Raw genomic sequence first — 20,350 nt, 5'->3', positions numbered from 1 at the left:
GCATACATTTCTATAAATATTCTGGATCTTAGCATGGACTAGACGGCACAGGAAAAGGCTAACTAGTCTACTGCACCTGCGTCAGCTCCTCTTACTCTCCTGACTCTCCGTGGGCCCCTAAAAATGTTTTATTTCTGAGTGTTGATCATTTTTTTCCTCAAAATGCTCCAACATAGGGTTACAGTTTATGACACACATCCAGGGCAGGTGGGATGTGAACACAGACTTTGCTGACTGTGGTTAACAACACAATTATTAGGCCCTTGCTGTTTTGGGGAACAATGAATGTGATGTGTTTCTCAATTAATGAGACAAGTTAACAAGTGGTTACAATTTACAGTCCATAGGGGAACAACTTTAATGCAAGTTTATTACCATAATAACTGATTAGGTGCACATTAAATGGGCTTTTCTTTGCAGTCAGGTGGAGAATTGCTTTATCATGCACAGAGTTGTACAGCATGAAAACTGACCCATTGGTTCAGCCAGTCCATGCCAACCATAATCCCAAACTAAACTAATCCCACCTGCCTGCGCTTGGCCCATATCCCTACACACATTTTTTCCCAGAGTTGAAATGACTAATGCCAGGGGTCATGCATTTAAGGTTAGAGGGGGATAGTTCAAAGGTGACGTGAAGGGCAAGTATTTTACACATACAGTGGTAGGAGTCGGGAAACGACTGCCAGGGCTGGTGGCGGAGGCAGATACAATAGGGACATTTGAGGGACTTTTAAATTAGCACATGAATATGCAAGGAAACGGAGAGATATGGACCAGGGGCAAGTAGAAGGGATTAATTTCATTGCAGGCCAAAGGGCCCGTTCCTGTGCTGTACAGTTCTATGTTCTAAGTTAACATTTCTTATTCATGGATTTATCTAAATGTCTATACCCACATCTACCACTTCCTCTGGAAGTTGATTCCACACCCGAACCACTCTCTGTGAAAAAATGGTGACCCTTAAATCCATTCTAACCCTTTCTCCTCTCACCTTAAAAATATGCCCCCCAGTCCCCAACCCAAGGAAAAGTCATCTGCCATTCACCTTATCTGTACTTTTGATGCTTTTATAAACCTTTATAAAATCACCTCTCAGCCTCCTACGTTCCAGTGAAAAAGCTCCTAGCCTATCCAGCCTTAAATCCTTGCATTTAAATCCAATAGTAATACCTACACATACACTGATCCCGAGACTGCTTGCTCCTATCACTTTCTTAAGTTCTGAAATCCTGATATACTGTATTAACATCTGCATGTAGTAGGTTATCAAATATAGCTCTCCAGTGGAGTGTCTAGGACTGTTCTCTTCACATGTACATTCTAAACTGGTGCCTTCTCTCTGGCTGATGTAAGAGCTATGCTGTACATGATCATGAATTACATCAAATTAAAACCCAAAAAAACTGCAGACACTGGAAATCAGAAACTAAAACAGAAATTGTCAGAATAGCTCAGCAGGCCTGGAAGCATGTGTGGTGAGAAATTAGAGTTTATGTTCTAGGTCCAGTTACCCTTTCTCAGAATATCACAACTAGGATTTACATAATCTCATTATACCACAGTGGGCAGTAACTGGGAATCTGTTTGTTCTCTGCTACTGAAGAAGCTATTTTTGTGGATTAGGAAGTACATGCTTGAAACGTGTGACTCTGTAAGTATAACCGAAAGACTGTAAATATAAGCAAATAGATTGGGTTCCGTGTTCTGACCTTCACTGCTTGACTGTCTGGATTGTAACATTAACTATCATGACTCGGGCATTGTTTCTTAAATAACAGAATCTTGCATAAATATACTTGGGTAAATTTCTGCAAATGGCTAGCACCCAGAGGTTAACAGTGGAAATTGATCTACCACTGTGATTTAAAATGCAATATTTAGAGTTTTACTGCCAAAAAGGAGAGACTTGTTGCTGAACCTTTTTCGCCTTGCAATTGTCATACAAACACAATACCAAATTTCAAACAATCACAACAAGTTGTACTATGGAGTAAAGAATGTGGATAGGTTGGTAAGGGGACTCTAATCGTCCAAGATATTGCTACGAAAAAAACAATGATGAACCATAGGCTCCCAAAGCCCCCCAGTTATTCAGAAAAGGTACAAGGTTTGAACATATTCCTTTTGTTTGCAGATACTTGTGCATCACTGTATCTTGCTTCTCGTAGACAGAAATGAATCTTCTGACTGCCTTGGCTGATTATCTCCAATGAACCCCTTCCCTTACTGTTTAAATTGTTGCAATTGTTTGGAATGTGGCATTCTTGCAACTGTCCTGATGAGTGTCAGACAAAAAGCTTCAATGATGATATCACAATCCAGCAAGAGTTAAACTTGTACAAATCCTTCTGTGGCGGTCAAAAAATCTCAATACATGAGCTCACACAGGTGAAGCTGCTAAAAGTTACAAGTGGCTGTAGTCAGACAGGATGCCTATCCTTATTCCCTGATTAAACCAGTTAAATCAAAAGCACATGTCATTGGAAGCTTTCACCCAGACTTACTGGAATACATTGGGGCCAAATACTGTGGCGAGGTTGTAAATGGTCATTCGATTGGTCTTTTGGTCCGCAGCTACCTGGATCAGAAAGTAGCACAGGAATTTCAGCAGGGAATAGTTAACATCTGGAAGCTGCCTCAGGAGCCACTGTAACTCCTTTTGATCTCCACTGCGGCCTGAAATGAAAATAAGAAATTTGTCTGTTTGAGCAGCAGTGCAACATATATCACTGCTCCCCTTTTACTGACATCTCCTTAAAATTCAAAGCAATGCTTCCCTGTATTTCCATTCCCAGTAAATTTGGTCAAGCTCTCTGTTACTAATTGTAAAGAAAGATACGCATTTATATTACACAAAATTTACAGCACAGAAACTGGCTATTTGGCCCAAATGATTATTTATGCTGTTCCCATTTTACTTCGTCTAACCCTATCCTGCGTCTTTTATGATCCCCTTGAGACATTTCAAAGCACTTTATAGCCAATGCTGTGCTTTTTGAAATTAGCATAAGGCAGGGAATGCTGGTCAGTTGAATGTAGCATAGCAAGATCCCATAAGGATGGTGAACAGATATCTGCTTTTGTGGGTTTGGAAAACATTCAAAAGAAGGGAGAGAAAGCGACAGTTTGTTATCTGGCTTAGCGATACACAGCAAGACTGTCCCACCTGTGAGAAAACATGAGTTTAATCGATTGGAGTGCCAAGGAGAAAATAGAAAATGCTGGAAACACCAAGCAGGTATTGCAGCAACAGGGAACAGACAAGTTGACATATCAGGTCTGGACCTTTGCTCTCAACTACCATGGAGCCTGATCAGAGCTGATGGAATTGCACCAATAAGACCTAAAACATTTTTTTCCTAACAGCTGTAATGAGTTTCCATCTTTGTAGTGCTTTTGGTCTTTAGTTTCTGGCAGCCCCATCCCTCTGCCACATGCCCATGGAAAAAGACATCCAGAGACAGAACTGCAATTTCATTCCACGACAACTGGTAAATATTTGCATTTTCTTGGAATAGAGGCAGAGGGTAGTTTTGTCATGAATGGCCTCACCTACAATGGGGAAGTATTATTCCTGAAGCAACCGGCAGTTCACAGTTTAGGTCTGATTCATGCTTCTTGAGTGCAGCGCCTTTCAACAATCTTTGGGTCTGCCTGGTACTCACTCTCACCCCATCTGCTCCAGTTTTTCACTTTAACAACCCCCTGCCAAGCCCCTCTATACAACAAATGAACCAACTACTCCAGGAACGTCTATAACCGTAGTATGTTGAAAATTGCATTTTGAATTTTATCTACTTGAGGCCACCAAATAAACATTTACCAGCAGAGGATGTCTAGTCAAAAGAGAATATTAAAGAATAAATGATCCAGCTTGGATAGTTCTCATTCTAAATGCCTCCAGTTGAACATATAACCAGTTCTTTCCCAAAACGTCAGACTGATCTGTAACTTAACAAATCCCTCTAACTTTCTGCCATGAAGGAAGTGAATTATAAGATACTGTATGGGAAATCTTTCAGTAAGCAGAGGCATGCCCCTCAATAGTTTTAAGAATATTTTGTTCATCTAATGATTAAAATTATCCAGTGTTGGCTGCATTTACCTGCGAGAGTGCACAATTATGGTCTGCTAATGCAAAAAGGAGAAGCCCCATGAGATCCACTTGAAGTTGCAAAGAACATTGCAGTGCTCCAATAATTAAATCTGTATTTGTCTAATCAACTAATTTGATAAACTGCAAGAGCCATGTTACTTGTCCATTTCCTGTGCAACTGTGACTTGGTTAATTGAGTATCATTACCTAAATGATTCTACACAGCATGTCCCTTATCTGCTGAATGTATGTCTCCTCATAACTGACCCCATTCATCCGCCATTAACCAACTATTCCAGCCAATCTCCAGGTGGAGGGGGTAAATAGTGAGTTCCACGCCACAATATTTCTTTGTATTTCAAACACTTCACCTTGAAAGAACTTACATTTATATAGCGCACTGTCACCAAAGCCCATTCCAGTTAATGGACTACTTTTGAAGTGCTGTCACTGTTACAACATAGTCATTTTATACACAGCAAGCTGCCCCTAGCAGCATATATAATACCAAGCAGGTAATGGAGACACTCACATCAAACTCAAAAGGTTGTGACTTCAATCTCACTCTGGAGATGAGAGCAAATTATCTCGCTGTCACTCCTGGTCAGAGCTGCCATCTTATGAATGAGATGTTAAACTGAGGCCCTATCTGCTCACTTGGGTGGAGCTAAAAGACACCATGGCATAATTTTAAAAGTGAGCACGGGAGTTCTCCTTGGTGTCTTGGTCAGTATTTAAACTTTATTCATCATCACAAACACAGACTATCACATCAATTTGCAATGCTGCTTTTGGGGACCTACTTTGTACAAACTGGCTGCTGCTTTTCCCACATTTCAAATGTATTTTACACGGGGTTTTGGGATGTTCTGAAGTCAGAAAAGTGTCTAGGCAAATGCAAGTCTTTGCTTTGTTTATCCTAACAGCAAAACACAACAACAGGCATGTGAGACATACACACACGCACACACACACACACACACACACACACACACACACGTCATACAGATAAAATCTACTATTTATTTCTTTGGTGTCTGAAGGAGGTGCTATTGCACAGTTGGTTGCATCACTGCCTCTGAGTCAGAAGCTCCTGGTTCAAGTCCCACTCCAGGTCTTGATGGCCTAGGAAAGTGTATTCGTAACATGTTCAAATAGGTATGGCTTCAGCTTGAAAGTGCTTGCAACATCTACCAATGGCAAGAGCAGGAGAGATTCCTGGTCCACTCCATGCTGGAGAGGAACTCAGAGTCTCAACCATAGCTCCAGGCGATATCAAAAGCCATCAACTCATATCTCCGGGGACACTGTCTGCTGTGTTGGCTAGATAGCTGGTTAGGAGTAGATCTGTGCCATCAGCACAGCATGTAATTCCTGTCCCAGCAGTGGAAGAATTTGGAGGCAAAGAAGTGAGATGTGAATGGTGATGGTGGTGGCAACTACAGAGCAAGACACCCTGGGAAAAGGGGCTGCACCCAGCATTGTGGTGAATTCAGGAGGCGCCTTCTTGACCTATCCAATGTGGGTGTGTTGGCATTGTGGATCTGACCTGTCTTTGTACAGAGAACTGAAGAAGAGGAAAGGAGCACGTGGCGCCAGGTAACAGTGTGTGACATTAACTCATCAGGAGTTCAGAACGTCAGAAAGTAATTTTCAAATTTTAACTTTCAAACACCAGCTACCTGGAAGATACAGTGAGAATGTAACAGAGGGCACCCAAGCAGCCTGTGCATCATTTTAACTAACACGCTACAGAAAGACAGCTTTCAGCTTTGTTAATTTTGTTCCATAGCAGTGTTGCAGCCACAGATCCTTACAACATCATTCTGTATTGCACAACATTCAAATTCAAAGACTAAATGTCCAGCGCTCCAATGGAGCTGATTAGTAAGTGATCAAGTATTTATTATATCCCCATTGCCTGGAGAGACACAATTATCATCTGACTTGATGTTAAAGGCTCCTGGATATGAAACCTCCCAGACACAGGAAGGTCCGTTGGTGCAACCGTCTCGTTTCATGTGACTGACCAAGTTATACCTCTCAACAATTATAAATGTTAGTCAAAATAGCTTCTCCCAACTGGGTGAGAAAGTACGTACCAAGTTTAGACAAATGGCAGCAACATGGGGTGGGTGGGATGCACGGATTGTGTCATTCTTATTCTGAACACACAAGTGCATACACACACAGACTCACAGAGACAGATAAACACACACACACACGCACACACACACACACATGCACAGACACACGAACACAAACACACACACATAGACACATGCTGACAGATCCACAAAGACGCACACATACACAGATACACACACACATACACAAAAAACACACACTCAGTCTTCACAATTACAGGCAGGCAGCTGGATACATGTAAAATAGTGACAGAAGATATGACCAAAGGCAGGAGTGAGATTAACTTGCTCGGTCATTAGCCAACTGCATGTGCTGGTCGGGTTCCATTATGGTAACACAGCTTCTGATATCATTACAGTCTAACTCTAAATATGGACAAAAAAGCTGAACTCCAGAAACAAGGTGAATGCCTGCCCTTTATATCGAAGCATCATTGTACCAAGGGTGGCATTAAGGAACTCTAGACAAACTGGCATCAATGAGATATTGGGGGAATATGCCAGAGTCATGCCAGGCACAGAGGAAGGTGGCACAGAGGCAGATGAGGCCAATCATTTGCAATAGCTCCTCAGGGTAATGTCTTAGGTCCAATCATCTTCAATTGCTTCATTAATGACCTTCCTTCCATCATAAGGTCAGATGCCGATATGTTCACTGACAATAGCACCATGTTCAGCACCAATCACAACATCTCAGATACTGAAATCAAATACAGAGGCTGGGAATTCTGTATATGTAAATCACCTCCTAACTCCCCAAAGCCTCTCCAACATCTACAGGTCACAAGTCAGGAGTATGATGGAATATTCCTCACTTGCCTGGTTGGGAGCAGCTCCAATACAAACAACAACAACAAATTGGCAATGTGCATGGACAAAGCATCCCCGTCGATTGGCACTGCATCCACTCAGGTGCAGGGGGCTATCTCACGGCTCAATTACTAGGGCCTGAGATTCTAGGGGTCCGATTATAGGTGGGGGGAACTGCTGGGCCCCTGGGATCCAGAGCCAGGCACTGTAATTTCTTTAAAAGCCAAAAGAACTGCAGATGCTGTAAATCAGGAACAAAAACAAAGTTGCTGGAAAAGCTCAGCAGGGGTCTGGCAGCATCTGTGAAGGAGAAAACAGAGTTAACGTTTCAGGTCCAGTGACTCTTCCGCAGAACTTTAACTTTTTTTCCTGCCCTTATAATCCACCACCCTTTACACTCACTTCCTCCACCACCAACTCACAGTGATAGCAGTATGTACCATCGAGGTGACACACACAGGGGCAACAGATACATGGGAACACTGCCACCTGCAATTTCCCCTCCAAGCTACTCACCAACCTGATTTTAAAAAATACCTTTCAGTGTCACTGCACTAAAGACCTGGAATTCCCTCCTTAATGGCATTGTGGTTGCTGCTTCATCACACAGAACACACTGGTTCAGAATGGGGTATTAGAGATGGGCAATAAATGCTGGCCACGCCTGTGATGTGCACAGCGATGGGCCGAATGGGTTCCTTATCCGTGTATGATTCTGTGAGTGTTCCAGGGGTAGCTCATACTTGACTGTAGCTGAGTCCAAAGGACGATGCTCAAGTTGGAAGCCATTGAGCAGTTCAGGGTGGGTGAGGTCAGGTCTTCCTGGCGACTATTGAAAGACCATCAGTTGCAAAGTTTGCTGTTCCCCTTCCATCCTCAGGATTGCTTCTACCGGTAGGGAAGGCTTTAGGGGACAGAGCCTGAAAAAGCTGCCCAGGTAATCACTCTTTGCCTTGAAAATCCCCAGGCAATTTGCGCAGCTGGAAAAGTGACCCAAATGCAGAAGTTGGTGGAAAAGATACAATTTATGGCGCAGATGAAAACCTGAAGGATATCAGATGTTTAGTATTTTGCTGCTCAATTCATCCTGGTCACATAATGGCTGAAGTGAAAGATAGGTAAACTGTGGACAGATAGGTGAGGACATTACAATGGATTCACTCATGGAAAATGCACCACAACTAAACTGAAAATGTGTCCTGCTTTAGCCATGGGGTGTGTACAACAACATCACCAATATGGCCCAGCCTGAACAGGACGTCAAAACCTGATGATGATTTAAATTATATGGATACAATTTAATTTAAAATTTTGGACAATAAAACGAAGATAATTCTGTTATCTAAATCACGCCACAAGTTCTTTATTGTTTAAATCATGTGCAAACTCATCAGACACTTATCAGGTCCTCTGAGGCAGTCACAGATCTTTCAAAAGCAGGGAGTTAACCAACTCGAGCCGACTTTTTTCTCCATATCAGACAAAAACAATGAGATGATTTCAAACTGAAGCCAATATTTTGGTATTCCCGATACAGACACCCAAAAAACAAAAGTGGAGACGAATGGTTGCAAACATTAAAGATTGCTTTGTTCTATTTATTTTAATTTTAGCTCCAATGTTTAGTTTTCTATGTTCCATCTCGTACAAGGTCACTAAGTTAACAACTGGCTTCTAACCTCAGCTTCACTATGGAGGGCGCTGTGGTGGTTCAGTGGTTAGCACTGCTGCCTCACAGTGCCACTGACCCAGGTTTGATTCCAGCCTCGTGCAACTGTCTGTGTGGAGTTTGCACATTCTACTCGTGTCTGTGTGGGTTTTCTCTGGGTGCTCCGGTTTCCTCCCACAGTCCAAAGATGTGCAGACTGGGTGGATTGGCTATGCTAAATTGTCCCTTCTGTTCAAGGATGTGTAGATTAGGCGGATGGTCTGGGTGAGGTGCTCTGAGAATCAGTGTGGACTTGTTGGGCTGAAGGGCCTGTTTGGACACTGTAGGGATTCTAAGATAAGGCTTTGCTTGGCATTCATGTGGTGATAGATGACAGACGATAGAGCTATATTGACACATGACATGAAATCACCGAGCTTTTAATAGTTCTTTTCCCACCCCTGTCCCAGTCAAAAGATGCTCATGAAACATGAAATTAACCCTCTCAGTACTGTCTTCAACTTGAACATGCATTTTCCAAAATTATAAATACAGTCAAATGAAGCTGTCGTCAAGAAGCAGAACACTGCTGAGGCTGAAATAAAATTAGAAGATGCTGCAAATACCCAACAGGTTATGGCACCATCTATCTTCAGCTCACTGCATTGTTCCTGTGAGTGCATCCATCAAAGTTTGAGAAAACAAAATCTTCTCTTTCAATTAAGCAATTTGCAGCCTCTGGACTTAACACTGAGATTCACAATTCCAGACCATATTCTTGGCTCCATTTCATTTTCTTTTCTTTGCTTTGTTCATTTTTTTTCTCAAGCACATGAGCTCTGGGCACAAATCTTTTTGTTTCTTTTCTCGCCCCCAACTCCACTCCCTTTGACCCTGAAAGTTAACTTTTCTGTCAATCAATCTCTTTTGTCTTCCACCTTATCACAGATTATCCTTTCGCTCTTCTTCCCTACCCAGCTCCTTACTCAGGGCCGAACGCATCTTTAAATTATCCTACTTCTGATGCAAGGTCACAGATGTGAAATGTCAACTCTCTTCATCGCACAGCACCTCCAGTGTTTCCTGTTTTGATTTGAACTGAAGCCCAGCGAAGTTCATTTCCCACTTCAACTCAAAGTTAGCCACATTTGAGAAGCAGCTGCTATGAGGTAAAAACAGAATGATGCATCCCACCAACCTCCTGTTGTTCTGATGTCCATTTCAATACTCAGTCAGAAGTCCCATGACACCAGGTTAGAATCCAACAGGGTTTATTTAAAACCACTAGCTTTTGGAGCGCTGTTCCTTCATCTGGTGAAGTGGGTCCAGTTTTCAGGAGGAACTTCATTCTGAAGGCCAGGAATCCCTGCAGAAATTGCAGGAGTCTTGTATATTCAACGGTTAAGTGATTTAGAATGCAATAACATTGTACCTTCTTCCTGGCATTTACAGCTCCTGCTCACCATGGATGATGTGAGCCATCAGATTAGCATCTATGTCACAGGGATGTCAGGTTTAGTCCCAGATTAACCCAATCAAGCATCACTGTCAGAAGGTCATGGTTTCAAACTGCCCCCTGGGGCTGTCGGTACTGTAAACTTTAGCAAACAAAAAACAAAAATTGCTGGAGAAATTCAACAGATATGACAGACTCTGTGGAGAGAAAGCAAACTTAACATTCCAAGTCTAGTGACCCTTGTTTTTATTTTCAGTTTTCCAGCATCCACAGTTCTTCATCTTATTTTAGTACATCATCTTTGCCGGCACACTGGGCAGCACTGAGGGATAGCTATTTTCAGGGCTAGAAAACATCGTAACTCATCATTTTCAAAGATACAGTAAATTCTTTTCTAACATTGCTATCGACATTTTTTGTGTTGCATAGTATTGATTTTGTATTGCATTGTGACAAACAGTTTTGATCAAAAATTTGAATGTTGCTGTAGGTTAGTTTGATTTAGTGGGCGACATTCCTGTGTGTAAACTAGAAGGTATTGGGTTCAAGATGCGCTAGACAGAATGGAATTTCTAGACCACAATTTGGACTAATGATCCCAGTGCAGTTCTGAGGGAGTGCTGCACTGTTGAAGGTGATGATTTTTCAGGTGAGCTGCTAAACTGAAGCTCTATCTATCCTGTCAACAGAACACACATTATCCCATTGAAAACACGTAGAAGACCAGTGGCAACTTTCCTGATGATGTGACCAACATTTCTCTATCAACCAATGTCTAATAAAACCAGGTACACTGTATCCTACCTCAGTTCTAGTTGTGGACCTGGTTGTGCACAAATTATCAAATAAATATTACTAAATAAATGTTTTATTAAAGCTTTTTGTCTTCTGCCGATTAGGACAATTCACAAGAATACCAGTGCAAACGAAACATGACCCTTTTGTACCATATCAGAAGAGAATGTCAATTGGTGGGCAGGTGGACTCATTGGTAGTGTCATTCAGTTAACTGCCAAGTTTTAATTTTAAATCAGGAAGAATGATTGAACAGTACATTGCCCTGTGAACTGAGCTAGAGAATGGTTGCCATCGGTTTTGTGAAGTTGAAACAGACACAATGCATGTACATGTTCCTTCTGCCCACAAAGAACTGGGCCCTCTGTCTTACTATTTCTAGCTTCTAGTACATCCACACTGCGAGCCTGGCTGACAATCTTAAATTGATTATCACCTTAATTAGTGGCACAATCAGAAGTATTTATTGAATGCTCTCCAATCGGAGAGGTTGGGCATGATATTTTGGCTTCTGCAAAACTGAGCTGTTCGGGCTCAGTCATCACTTTATTTAGCAATCAAGTGTTTTTTTTCCTCTAATAACTACACTGCAAAAAGTATTCACTTGGGTGTAAAGAGCTTTGGGGTGTCTTGAAGTAGGAGAAGGTGTTATTATCAGTCTTTTTTTCCCTTCTTTGTTTCCTAATTCTCGCTCATCTCCACTTTCTGGCATCAGATTGAAACCTTGATACTATAATTGTTAAATGAACCAGTCCCATGGCCAGCACAGACAGAAATCAATCTCTACACAATGGGCCTGTGTAGGGGCAACATTAACACTGACTTACTTCAAATTGACCCTGATGTGCCAAGGACTGAATAGCACAGGGGTTACAATACACAACACAACACATTTGGTTTGAGAGATAATGGGAACTGCAGATGCTGGAGATTCCCAAGATAATAAAATGTGGGGCTGGATGAACACAGCAGGCCAAGCAGCATCTCAGGAGCACAAAAGCTGACGTTTCGGGCCTAGACCCTTCATCAGAGAGGGGGATGGGGGGAGGGAACTGGAATAAATAGGGAGAGAGGGGGAGGCGGACCGAAGATGGAGAGTAAAGAAGATAGGTGGAGAGGGTGTAGGTGGGGAGGTAGGGAGGGGATAGGTCAGTCCAGGGAAGACGGACAGGTCAAGGAGGTGGGATGAGGTTAGTAGGTAGCTGGGGGTGCGGCTTGGGGTGGGAGGAAGGGATGGGTGAGAGGAAGAACCGGTTAGGGAGGCAGAGACAAGTTGGACTGGTTTTGGGATGCAGTGGGTGGGGGGGAAGAGCTGGGCTGGTTGTGTGGTGCAGTGGGGGGAGGGGATGAACTGGGCTGGTTTAGGGATGCAGTGGGGGAAGGGGAGATTTTGAAACTGGTGAAGTCCACATTGATACCATATGGCTGCAGGGTTCCCAGGCGGAATATAAGTTGCTGTTCCTGCAACCTTCGGGTGGCATCATTGTGGCAGTGCAGGAGGCCCATGATGGACATGTCATCAAGAGAATGGGAGGGGGAGTGGAAATGGTTTGCGACTGGGAGGTGCAGTTGTTTGTTACGAACTGAGCGGAGGTGTTCTGCAAAGCGGTCCCCAAGCCTTCGCTTGGTTTCCCCAATGTAGAGGAAGCCGCACCGGGTACAGTGGATGCAGTATACCACATTGGCAGATGTGCAGGTGAACCTCTGCTTAATGTGGAATGTCATCTTGGGGCCTGGGATGGGGGTGAGGGAGGAGGTGTGGGGACAAGTGTAGCATTTCCTGCGGTGGCAGGGGAAGGTGCCGGGTATGGTGGGGTTGGAGGGCAGTGTGGAGCGAACAAGGGAGTCACGGAGAGAGTGGTCTCTCCGGAAAGCAGACAGGGGAGGGGATGGAAAAATGTGTTGGGTGGTGGGGTCGGATTGTAAATGGCGGAAGTGTCGGAGGATAATTTGGTTTGGATGGGATTCGGTTAGTTTTCGAAGCATCCAATATTTTCTGTTTCCAGTGCAGTGGTTCCTATCATCGGAAAGACGCTCTCAATTCAACACAGAACAATGCGGCGATGGACAAACTTTCAAAATTCTCACTACACCTGAAAAATGTAACTCTGATCTGACCTTAAGTATAATATGTGCATGAGACTGCAAGGTGGGCCCAGGGAATATATAGATTTAGAGGAAAGCCACTCAATAATGAATGCTTATACTGCTGAAATATCACACGGGCACTCATCTGTCTCAGGAGCCGAGCTGCAAAGAGTAGCTGTGATGTCCTGGATAGGCTGGGCTTGATTCAGCCATGCTGATGAGGTGGGTGTGGGTGTGGGTCAAGCATTCCTTGGGGCAGCACAGTGGCTCAGTGGTTAGCACTGCAGCCTCACAGCACCAGAGACTGGGTTCGATTCCAACCTCGGGCAACTGTGAGTGTGGGGTTTGCACATTCTCGCCATGTCTGTGTGGGTTTCCTCCCACAGTCCAAAGATGTGCAGGCAAGGTGGATCGGCCATGCTAAATTGCCCATAGTGTTCAGGGGTGTGTGGGTTAGAGGGGGATGGGTCTGGGTGGGATGCTCCAAGAGGCAGTGTGGGCTTGTTGGGCCAAAGGGCCTGTTTCCACACTGTATGAAATCTAATCTTGAAAAAAAACTGGAGCCCCACGTCCCTGTTGGATTAACAATTTAGGGTCAGACCAAGACTTGGGCCCAAAATATAGATCAAGAGGAAAAACATCAGATACATATCTTGGTCTCCTGCCTTGCAACCCTTAGAAATGATGGGGTGTGGCTACTGCATTGGCCTCGTTTAGTTTTAAAGCTGGCAAATAGAAATAGAAGTGAAGGAGCGATAAGCTGATGTACGTGTTACTTTGCAGGACATGAACTATGCCTGCAGAGGGTGCTACAACTATTCTGCCAAACATGATGACTAGGGGAAAGTTGGTTATTCAGTTAATGGGTTTCAGGAAAGGAAAACATTGTTTGTAATGAAATACTCGGCAGCAGAAGGAACAGCGAGAGAATGGTGAATTGGCCAATACTTGTTTTGATTGGCCATGTTGCTGAATAAACCTAACTCTGAATGCAAGCAATTACAAGCATGGGAAATCAGCTCTGTTTAAAAAAAGGCCGAGTGGAGAGATATGGTGTGCAGATAGGAAATGACCCACAGGATGGGAAGGTCACGGTTATTGTTATTGGCCATTCCTCGGATGCACGGATGATTGTCTTCCATGGGTCTGAAGATGGCTCGATGGGGAAGACTGGAGATTGTGAAGACTTTTCCAGAAGGAAAAACCAGAAAAAAAAACACGTGAATGACATGTACTGGTCTGACTTGCTAACCTCAGAACAGCGCTCCGGTATGTTCACTTCCAGATAGTGCTGTTTATTTTGCCAGTTTTTTTTTCCCCCAAACCACCCGCTGTTCTCACTGTCTGTCTTTGTTGTGATGTTGTGGGCCTCAGAAAGCTGGGAATCTTCCTACAGCCTCTGCCTCTGATTGGTCCAGTCCAGCGCGATTTAATTCCACTGTTGCATTTCTCCATGTTTCAGCACATCCCTGAAGCATTTCATCCATCCTTCTGTGGTGTGGCTGCCCTGAACTGAATCTTTGGAAGGATTCCTTTCCCAAGAGCGGACCACCAGCCAAGTGTGTGAGTAGATCCTCACTCCTGAACAGAAGGTGAGCACTCTGTTTTTCCAAACTGGTAATTTGCATTGAAAATATGTTGTGGACTATTCTGCCCTCAACATTTCTTCCTGAGGTTTTATTTACACCTTGACAGTTTCTCAACAAGTGTAAAATGCAGGGTGTTGTGGTGTGATTTTGACTCGAACAGTTTATCTTACCTCATGTGATAATGCTTATATCATTCCCGGCAGCATGACAATCTACAGGGGACGTTGCAGAATTGAAGAATCCAACAGAAGTCCATTACAGCTCACTGGTGAATGCAGACCTTAGGTTACAAATGAGCTGCATGTTTCCAGTCGGGTGCATGCTTCTCATGCACTGCGCTAGGATGGGGTATGAGATCTTCATGCCCTCAGGCCGCATGCTAAGATGGTGAGGATCTCCGGAGCATGCCTCTTAAAGGTACGTTGACAAATAGGCTATGAGATGTAACACCTACAGAGGCACTTGGTCATTTGCAACTTTGTGATTTTTTTTCAGTATCTCCAGCTTACTACAAAATCCTTACCCAGTCGTGAGAATTTCCACTGTCTTTTGGAGGAGCAAGTTTCAGATTTCCAACACCCTTTGTGTGAAAACATGCTCCCTGATTTCACTTCAAAGTAGCCTGGCTCAAATTTTAAAGTGTGCCTGACTGTTCAAGGGGATTAATGGAGGACAGGGTGAGGGGAGTGGGGATTGCCACAGGCATAGTTGAACCACCAGAGCCAGGCTGTTCAGGGGCAATGTCATGAAGCTTTTCATAATGTGGCTCAGTGGTTAGCACTGCTGCATCACAGCGCCAGGGACCAGGGTTAGCTCCCAGCCTCAGCTGATTATCTGTGTGGAGTTTGTACGTTCTCCCCGTGTCTGCTTGGGTTTCCTTCTGATCTCCTGGCTTCCTCCCACAGTCCAAAGATGTGCAGGCTGGTTGGATTAGCCATGCTAAATTATCCAGTGTCCAGGGATGTGCAGGCTAGGTCAGTTAGCCATGGGAAATACAGAGTTACAAAGAAAGGTTGGGATGTAGTTTGGAGGATCAGTGCAGGCTCAATGGGCCAAATGGCCCTTTCTGCACTGCAGAGATTCTGTGATTTTATTTCCTGACTGAAAGTCAGCTGGGGTGGGGGGGGTGGGTGTGGAAATCCAGAACTCTATGTTTCAAGAAGCTGTTTAGTTGGGAATAAATTGAAAATATCAAAACTGAGATTGATATTTGTTAAACTACAGTTACAAGGGAGCTGAAAGCAAAGTGGGTCAGAGGAGTTAAAATAGAATAGCCTACTCAACATTTGTATATCGTGGCAGATGCTGGCCACTGGATGGAGCAGTCTAGTGTAGAAGATGTTTTGAGCCCATTTTCAGACAATTTGTTCCAGTCCGATTTTTAAAAGCATCCCCTGCACCCCTAGCACCACCACCAGCACCATGGTCAGTCTGTTCTGTACCTTTATCGATTGTTTCCTGTGTGGCTTGCTTTCTTGACAATGTCCTTCCCTAAGCGTTGTCTTAAAAGGGCAGGTCTGTTTAATATAGAGCTTGCATTTCACACACATACACACGGACACACACACACACATACACTCACTCAGCGCTCCACAGTGGGGTCGGATCAGGGGTTTCATGACCAAAATCATTGCTAACACTCAACAACGTTCACATCTTCCAAATACGTTCACTGCCTCCCATTCCCCACCCCCGACCCTCCTCAACCACATTCATCACCCTACCATTCCCCATCCCCTCACCCTCATCAACCACATTCATCACCCTCCCATTCCCCATGCCCTCACTCTCATCAACCACCCCCTGACCCTCCTCAACCACATTCATCACCTTCCCATTCCCCATCCCCTCACCCTCATCAACCACATTCATCACCCTCCCATTCCCCATCCCCTCACCCTCATCAACCACCCCCTGACCCTCCTCAACCACATTCATCACCCTCCCATTCCCATTCTCCTCACCCTCATCAACCACATTCATCACCCTCCCTTTCCCCACTCCCTGACCCTCCTCAACCACGCTCAACATCTTCCCAGGCTAGGTTCCCCCATCCTCCATCAATCCTCTCTTCAGCCATGCTGTCATTAAAATGATCACTGGAGCGACAGTCCATCCTTCCCAGTCAGAACAGGGTAATTGCCACCCATCTTTCGCCGTTGCAGGAATGAATTGAGATTCACTCTGGGGCAGAATCCCTGATGGACTTTCCTCGCCCCTCGTTACAAGGCCCACCAATGGCACACCCATCACTGGTGCTAACATTAGCGTTGCCCATTTTCTCTCTCTGTCTCTATCACTTACCCTGATAGAGCTGCATGAACTGTGAGTGTAGCCTGGAGACAATGAGTGAGTCGGGGAGCTCCCGCAGGAACAGCTTGAGTAGGCTGGCGACCGAGCAGACATCGGCCTCCCGGACCAGATCTGGTTTCACCCCCATATCGTACCTCTGCCGCAGTTTCTCCACCACCCTCACATTTCCATTCACCCGAAAGAGGCCTTCTTGGTCCAGCCCTGTGAGAGACAAGCCACCACAGATCCTGAGTCGCAGTGTATGACATATCTTTTGATCCACATCCATCATGCCACACGACAATTCTGCATCTTCAGTCAACAGAAGTCTTTCCTACATTACAACAGAAATGACAACTCAAGCACATCACTGACTAGCAAGTATATTTTATATACCGAAGCTTCACAGAAATGACTCTACTTCCTATGGAGAGAGATAATGGGAACTGCAGATGCTGGAGAATCCGAGATAACAAAGTGTGAAGCTGGATGAACACAGCAGGCCAAGCAGCATCTTAGGAGCACAAAAGCTGACGTTTCGGGCCTCCCAAAATGTCAGTTTTTGTGCTCCTGAGATGCTGCTTGGTCTGCTGTGTTCATCCAGCTTCACACTTTGTTATCTACTTCCTGTGGATATGGTTTTCTGATTCTAACTGAAAACGCAGGAATGAGTGTCTTAGGTACTGAATCACACACTGTTCCTACCCCGACATAACTCACCCAATCACCTGTCAGTCAGACATGGAGAGCAGATGGGTGAACCTGGACATTTTTCTCGGTCTATTACGGATTTTGACGTTAAAGCCTTGGTTTGCCAACCCAATGCGGGAAGCTTGACATTCTAAAATCTGCCAGTCCAGACTCCTGGAATCCTTAACCCTGGAATTCCCTCTCTAACGGCATTACAGATGTTCCCATACCAATTGGACTGCAGTGCTTCAAGACGGCAGCTCACCATCACCTTCAGGAGGGGCAACTAGCGATGGTCAATGAAAGCTGCCCAACGACCCACGAGAGAATGAAAGAGAGTTGATCTAACTGTGGAAGGCAAGATTTATTTTCTTCTCAGGGGTTGGAGGTCACCTACTGAGGTGAAAGGAGGGGTGTGGCTTTGAGGGGCCATCAGTTGGGAAACTAGCCATCTTTCTCGCTCAAGTTGGCATGTCACGGTTCTCATGACCATCAACTGACCATTTAATGTACGTGTGAATATACTCCTTCTGTCTGCACAGAACATTAATACATGAACCTTCCAAGATAGTCAAATGTGCCAGACTGCAGGCACGAGTAACAATACCAAATTGGTCACCAGTATAATGCCTGACATATCCAGGATTATCAACAAGTGTCGTTCAATTGCACAATCACATCTAAAGTTATGCACTGTATTGTGGTTAGTTACTGTCAGTACCTGCCTGTTGGAAACTGCTGAAGGATCACACTGTTTGATCTTATCCATCAGTCTTTGGGACGGTGCAGCTACACTCCTAGCATCACACTGACACTGAAATTAATATACCACGTGACTTATTAGCATGACAGGCAGAATGTCTTTTTGGTTTGAAGGAAGCATTCTGTTAGTGGCAAACTCACTTAGTATTGCTACAGCTAACTTCACCTATTGCTCAGACTTTGAGATACCTTCCCTATTGAGGGTAAATCTGAACTACCGTCAGTGGGAGCCTTTGAGGACCCAGGAAGGCTTTGAGACCCGATGAGGAAAGTGATTGAAAATGGGTAAGAGAGCAGAGAATCAAACAGATATGTGAAATGCATAAAATAATGGCTCAGTTAAATTGTTCTATAATTTATTTTCTATAATTGCTGTATAATTGATTCTCATGGACTGGCAAAGCTAATATTGTAAGAAAGGCACATTAAAAACAAACACATTGATTACTAATGAGCGAGCTTGTCCATTCAAGGTAGGCCATTCAGCCCACCAAACCCATGCTGACTTATCCAGTTAGACCTATACTCCTTGCTGTTTCGCCATAGGTTTGATCATTTTTGTTTCACTTCAGAAGGGTTAGTCTGGTTCCCATTTTAAAGTTGCCATTAAATATGCCTCCATTCACACCATATATTCCAGATCGCAACTGGCTGTACAGAAATTATTCTCTTTATTTCCATTATGTGTTCTTTAACAAATTATTGAATTAATTTTCCTTTCACAGCACGGTCCTAACCTACAACCTCTACTGGCAGAAGGACAGGGAGGGGGTTCAGATTCATGGCAAGCCCAACACCTACAGGCTCCCCTCCAAACCATGCACCATCCTGACTTGGAAATATATTACTTTTCCTTCAGTGTTGCTGGGTCCAAATTCTGGAACTCCATCCCTAATAGCACAGTGGGTCTCTTAATACCAAAATGAATTGCAGTCATTCGAGAAGTCTGCTCACCATCAACTTTTCAAGGGCAATTAACGATGGACAATAAATGCTGGTCCAACTAAAAAATCCCATCTCTGAAGAACAGTTAACAAAAAACTCTTAGATCTGCATCCCATTGTTATTGCCAACGGAAAGTTCCATTCAAGATCTTCTGTAATTTTGAACAGAAGGCTCAATCGTTTTGAATATGCCACAAAAATTGAGCCTATTAATTATCAGTGCAGATCCAAGCACACATCATGGCTTTCTGTTCAACCATTTTGACAGAAACCCCAAACTCATGGATGTAAGCATCAAGCTACACAACAAAAGAGAATCCGTGACAAAGACATGGAGTTGATAGAAGGGGCTGGAGACAATCGCTTGGGCTTTCCCTGGGTTTAATGCTCATCTAAGATTGGCAGTGGTTTGCCACCCCACAGGCTTTAGAGAGCTACTGATGCAACTGACAACATGGGAGATCTGCTTGTCTGGTTTGCAAAATTAGTCTGGTGGAAGTACTGTTTATCCTGCCACCTCTTTTTTCTGGTGGAAACCAAGCAGAAAGAGCGTGTGCATGAAAATTCAGCGACCTTAGGTTAGCTGATTACTTTCTGTCACCTTATGCCCCTAACAGATAGCAAAACAAAGTGAAGATGTTTAACAGCTGACAGTCTGCTCGAGGCAGACAGACATTGACCTAAACTCACAATATTATATATATGCAGGGGGCAACACATCCCTCTGTCAGCTATTTTGAATGCTGTGCCTAAACTCAGTCCCTCAAACATTATTTGATCAAGGTAACTAACTTTTAAAACAAACTGGCAACAGCAGTGGTAAAAATAACCTAATGGATGAAAGTCTATTTTCCAACAACAATGCACAGGGTTACTTGTTCTCTGCAGGGTGAATGATTAATCTGAACACTTTTTATTTGCTAGTCCATCTCTTGGTGAAGTCTACAGTTGTTGGTTGGTTAAAGGAAGGGGATACTTGTCCAAGGTATAACTTATTTTGAAACACACAGATTCCATTTTTAACTTTTGT

General features: G+C 43.9%; 1 protein-coding gene across 3 annotated transcripts in view; it reads right to left on the bottom strand.

Annotated features, from left to right (window-relative positions):
- Positions 1-20,350, bottom strand: part of fam13a (family with sequence similarity 13 member A) — a 184,936-nt gene that overhangs the window by 133,810 nt on the left and 30,776 nt on the right. For 2 of the 3 annotated variants that reach the window (XM_048529404.2, XM_059650746.1), the window contains exons 3-4: positions 16,937-17,146; positions 2,508-2,679 (exon numbers count right to left, since the gene is read on the bottom strand). In XM_048529404.2, the coding sequence (XP_048385361.2) occupies positions 2,508-2,679; positions 16,937-17,146 (382 nt within the window). The remainder of the gene's footprint in view (positions 1-2,507; positions 2,680-16,936; positions 17,147-20,350) is intronic. The other variant, XM_048529422.2, reaches the window with a different exon arrangement.

This window comes from Stegostoma tigrinum, chromosome 1 (genome assembly GCF_030684315.1).
Source record: "Stegostoma tigrinum isolate sSteTig4 chromosome 1, sSteTig4.hap1, whole genome shotgun sequence".
NCBI lineage: Eukaryota > Metazoa > Chordata > Chondrichthyes > Orectolobiformes > Stegostomatidae > Stegostoma > Stegostoma tigrinum.
Note: the sequence above shows the minus strand (reverse complement) of the source record. Positions and strands in the feature narration are given on the sequence as shown.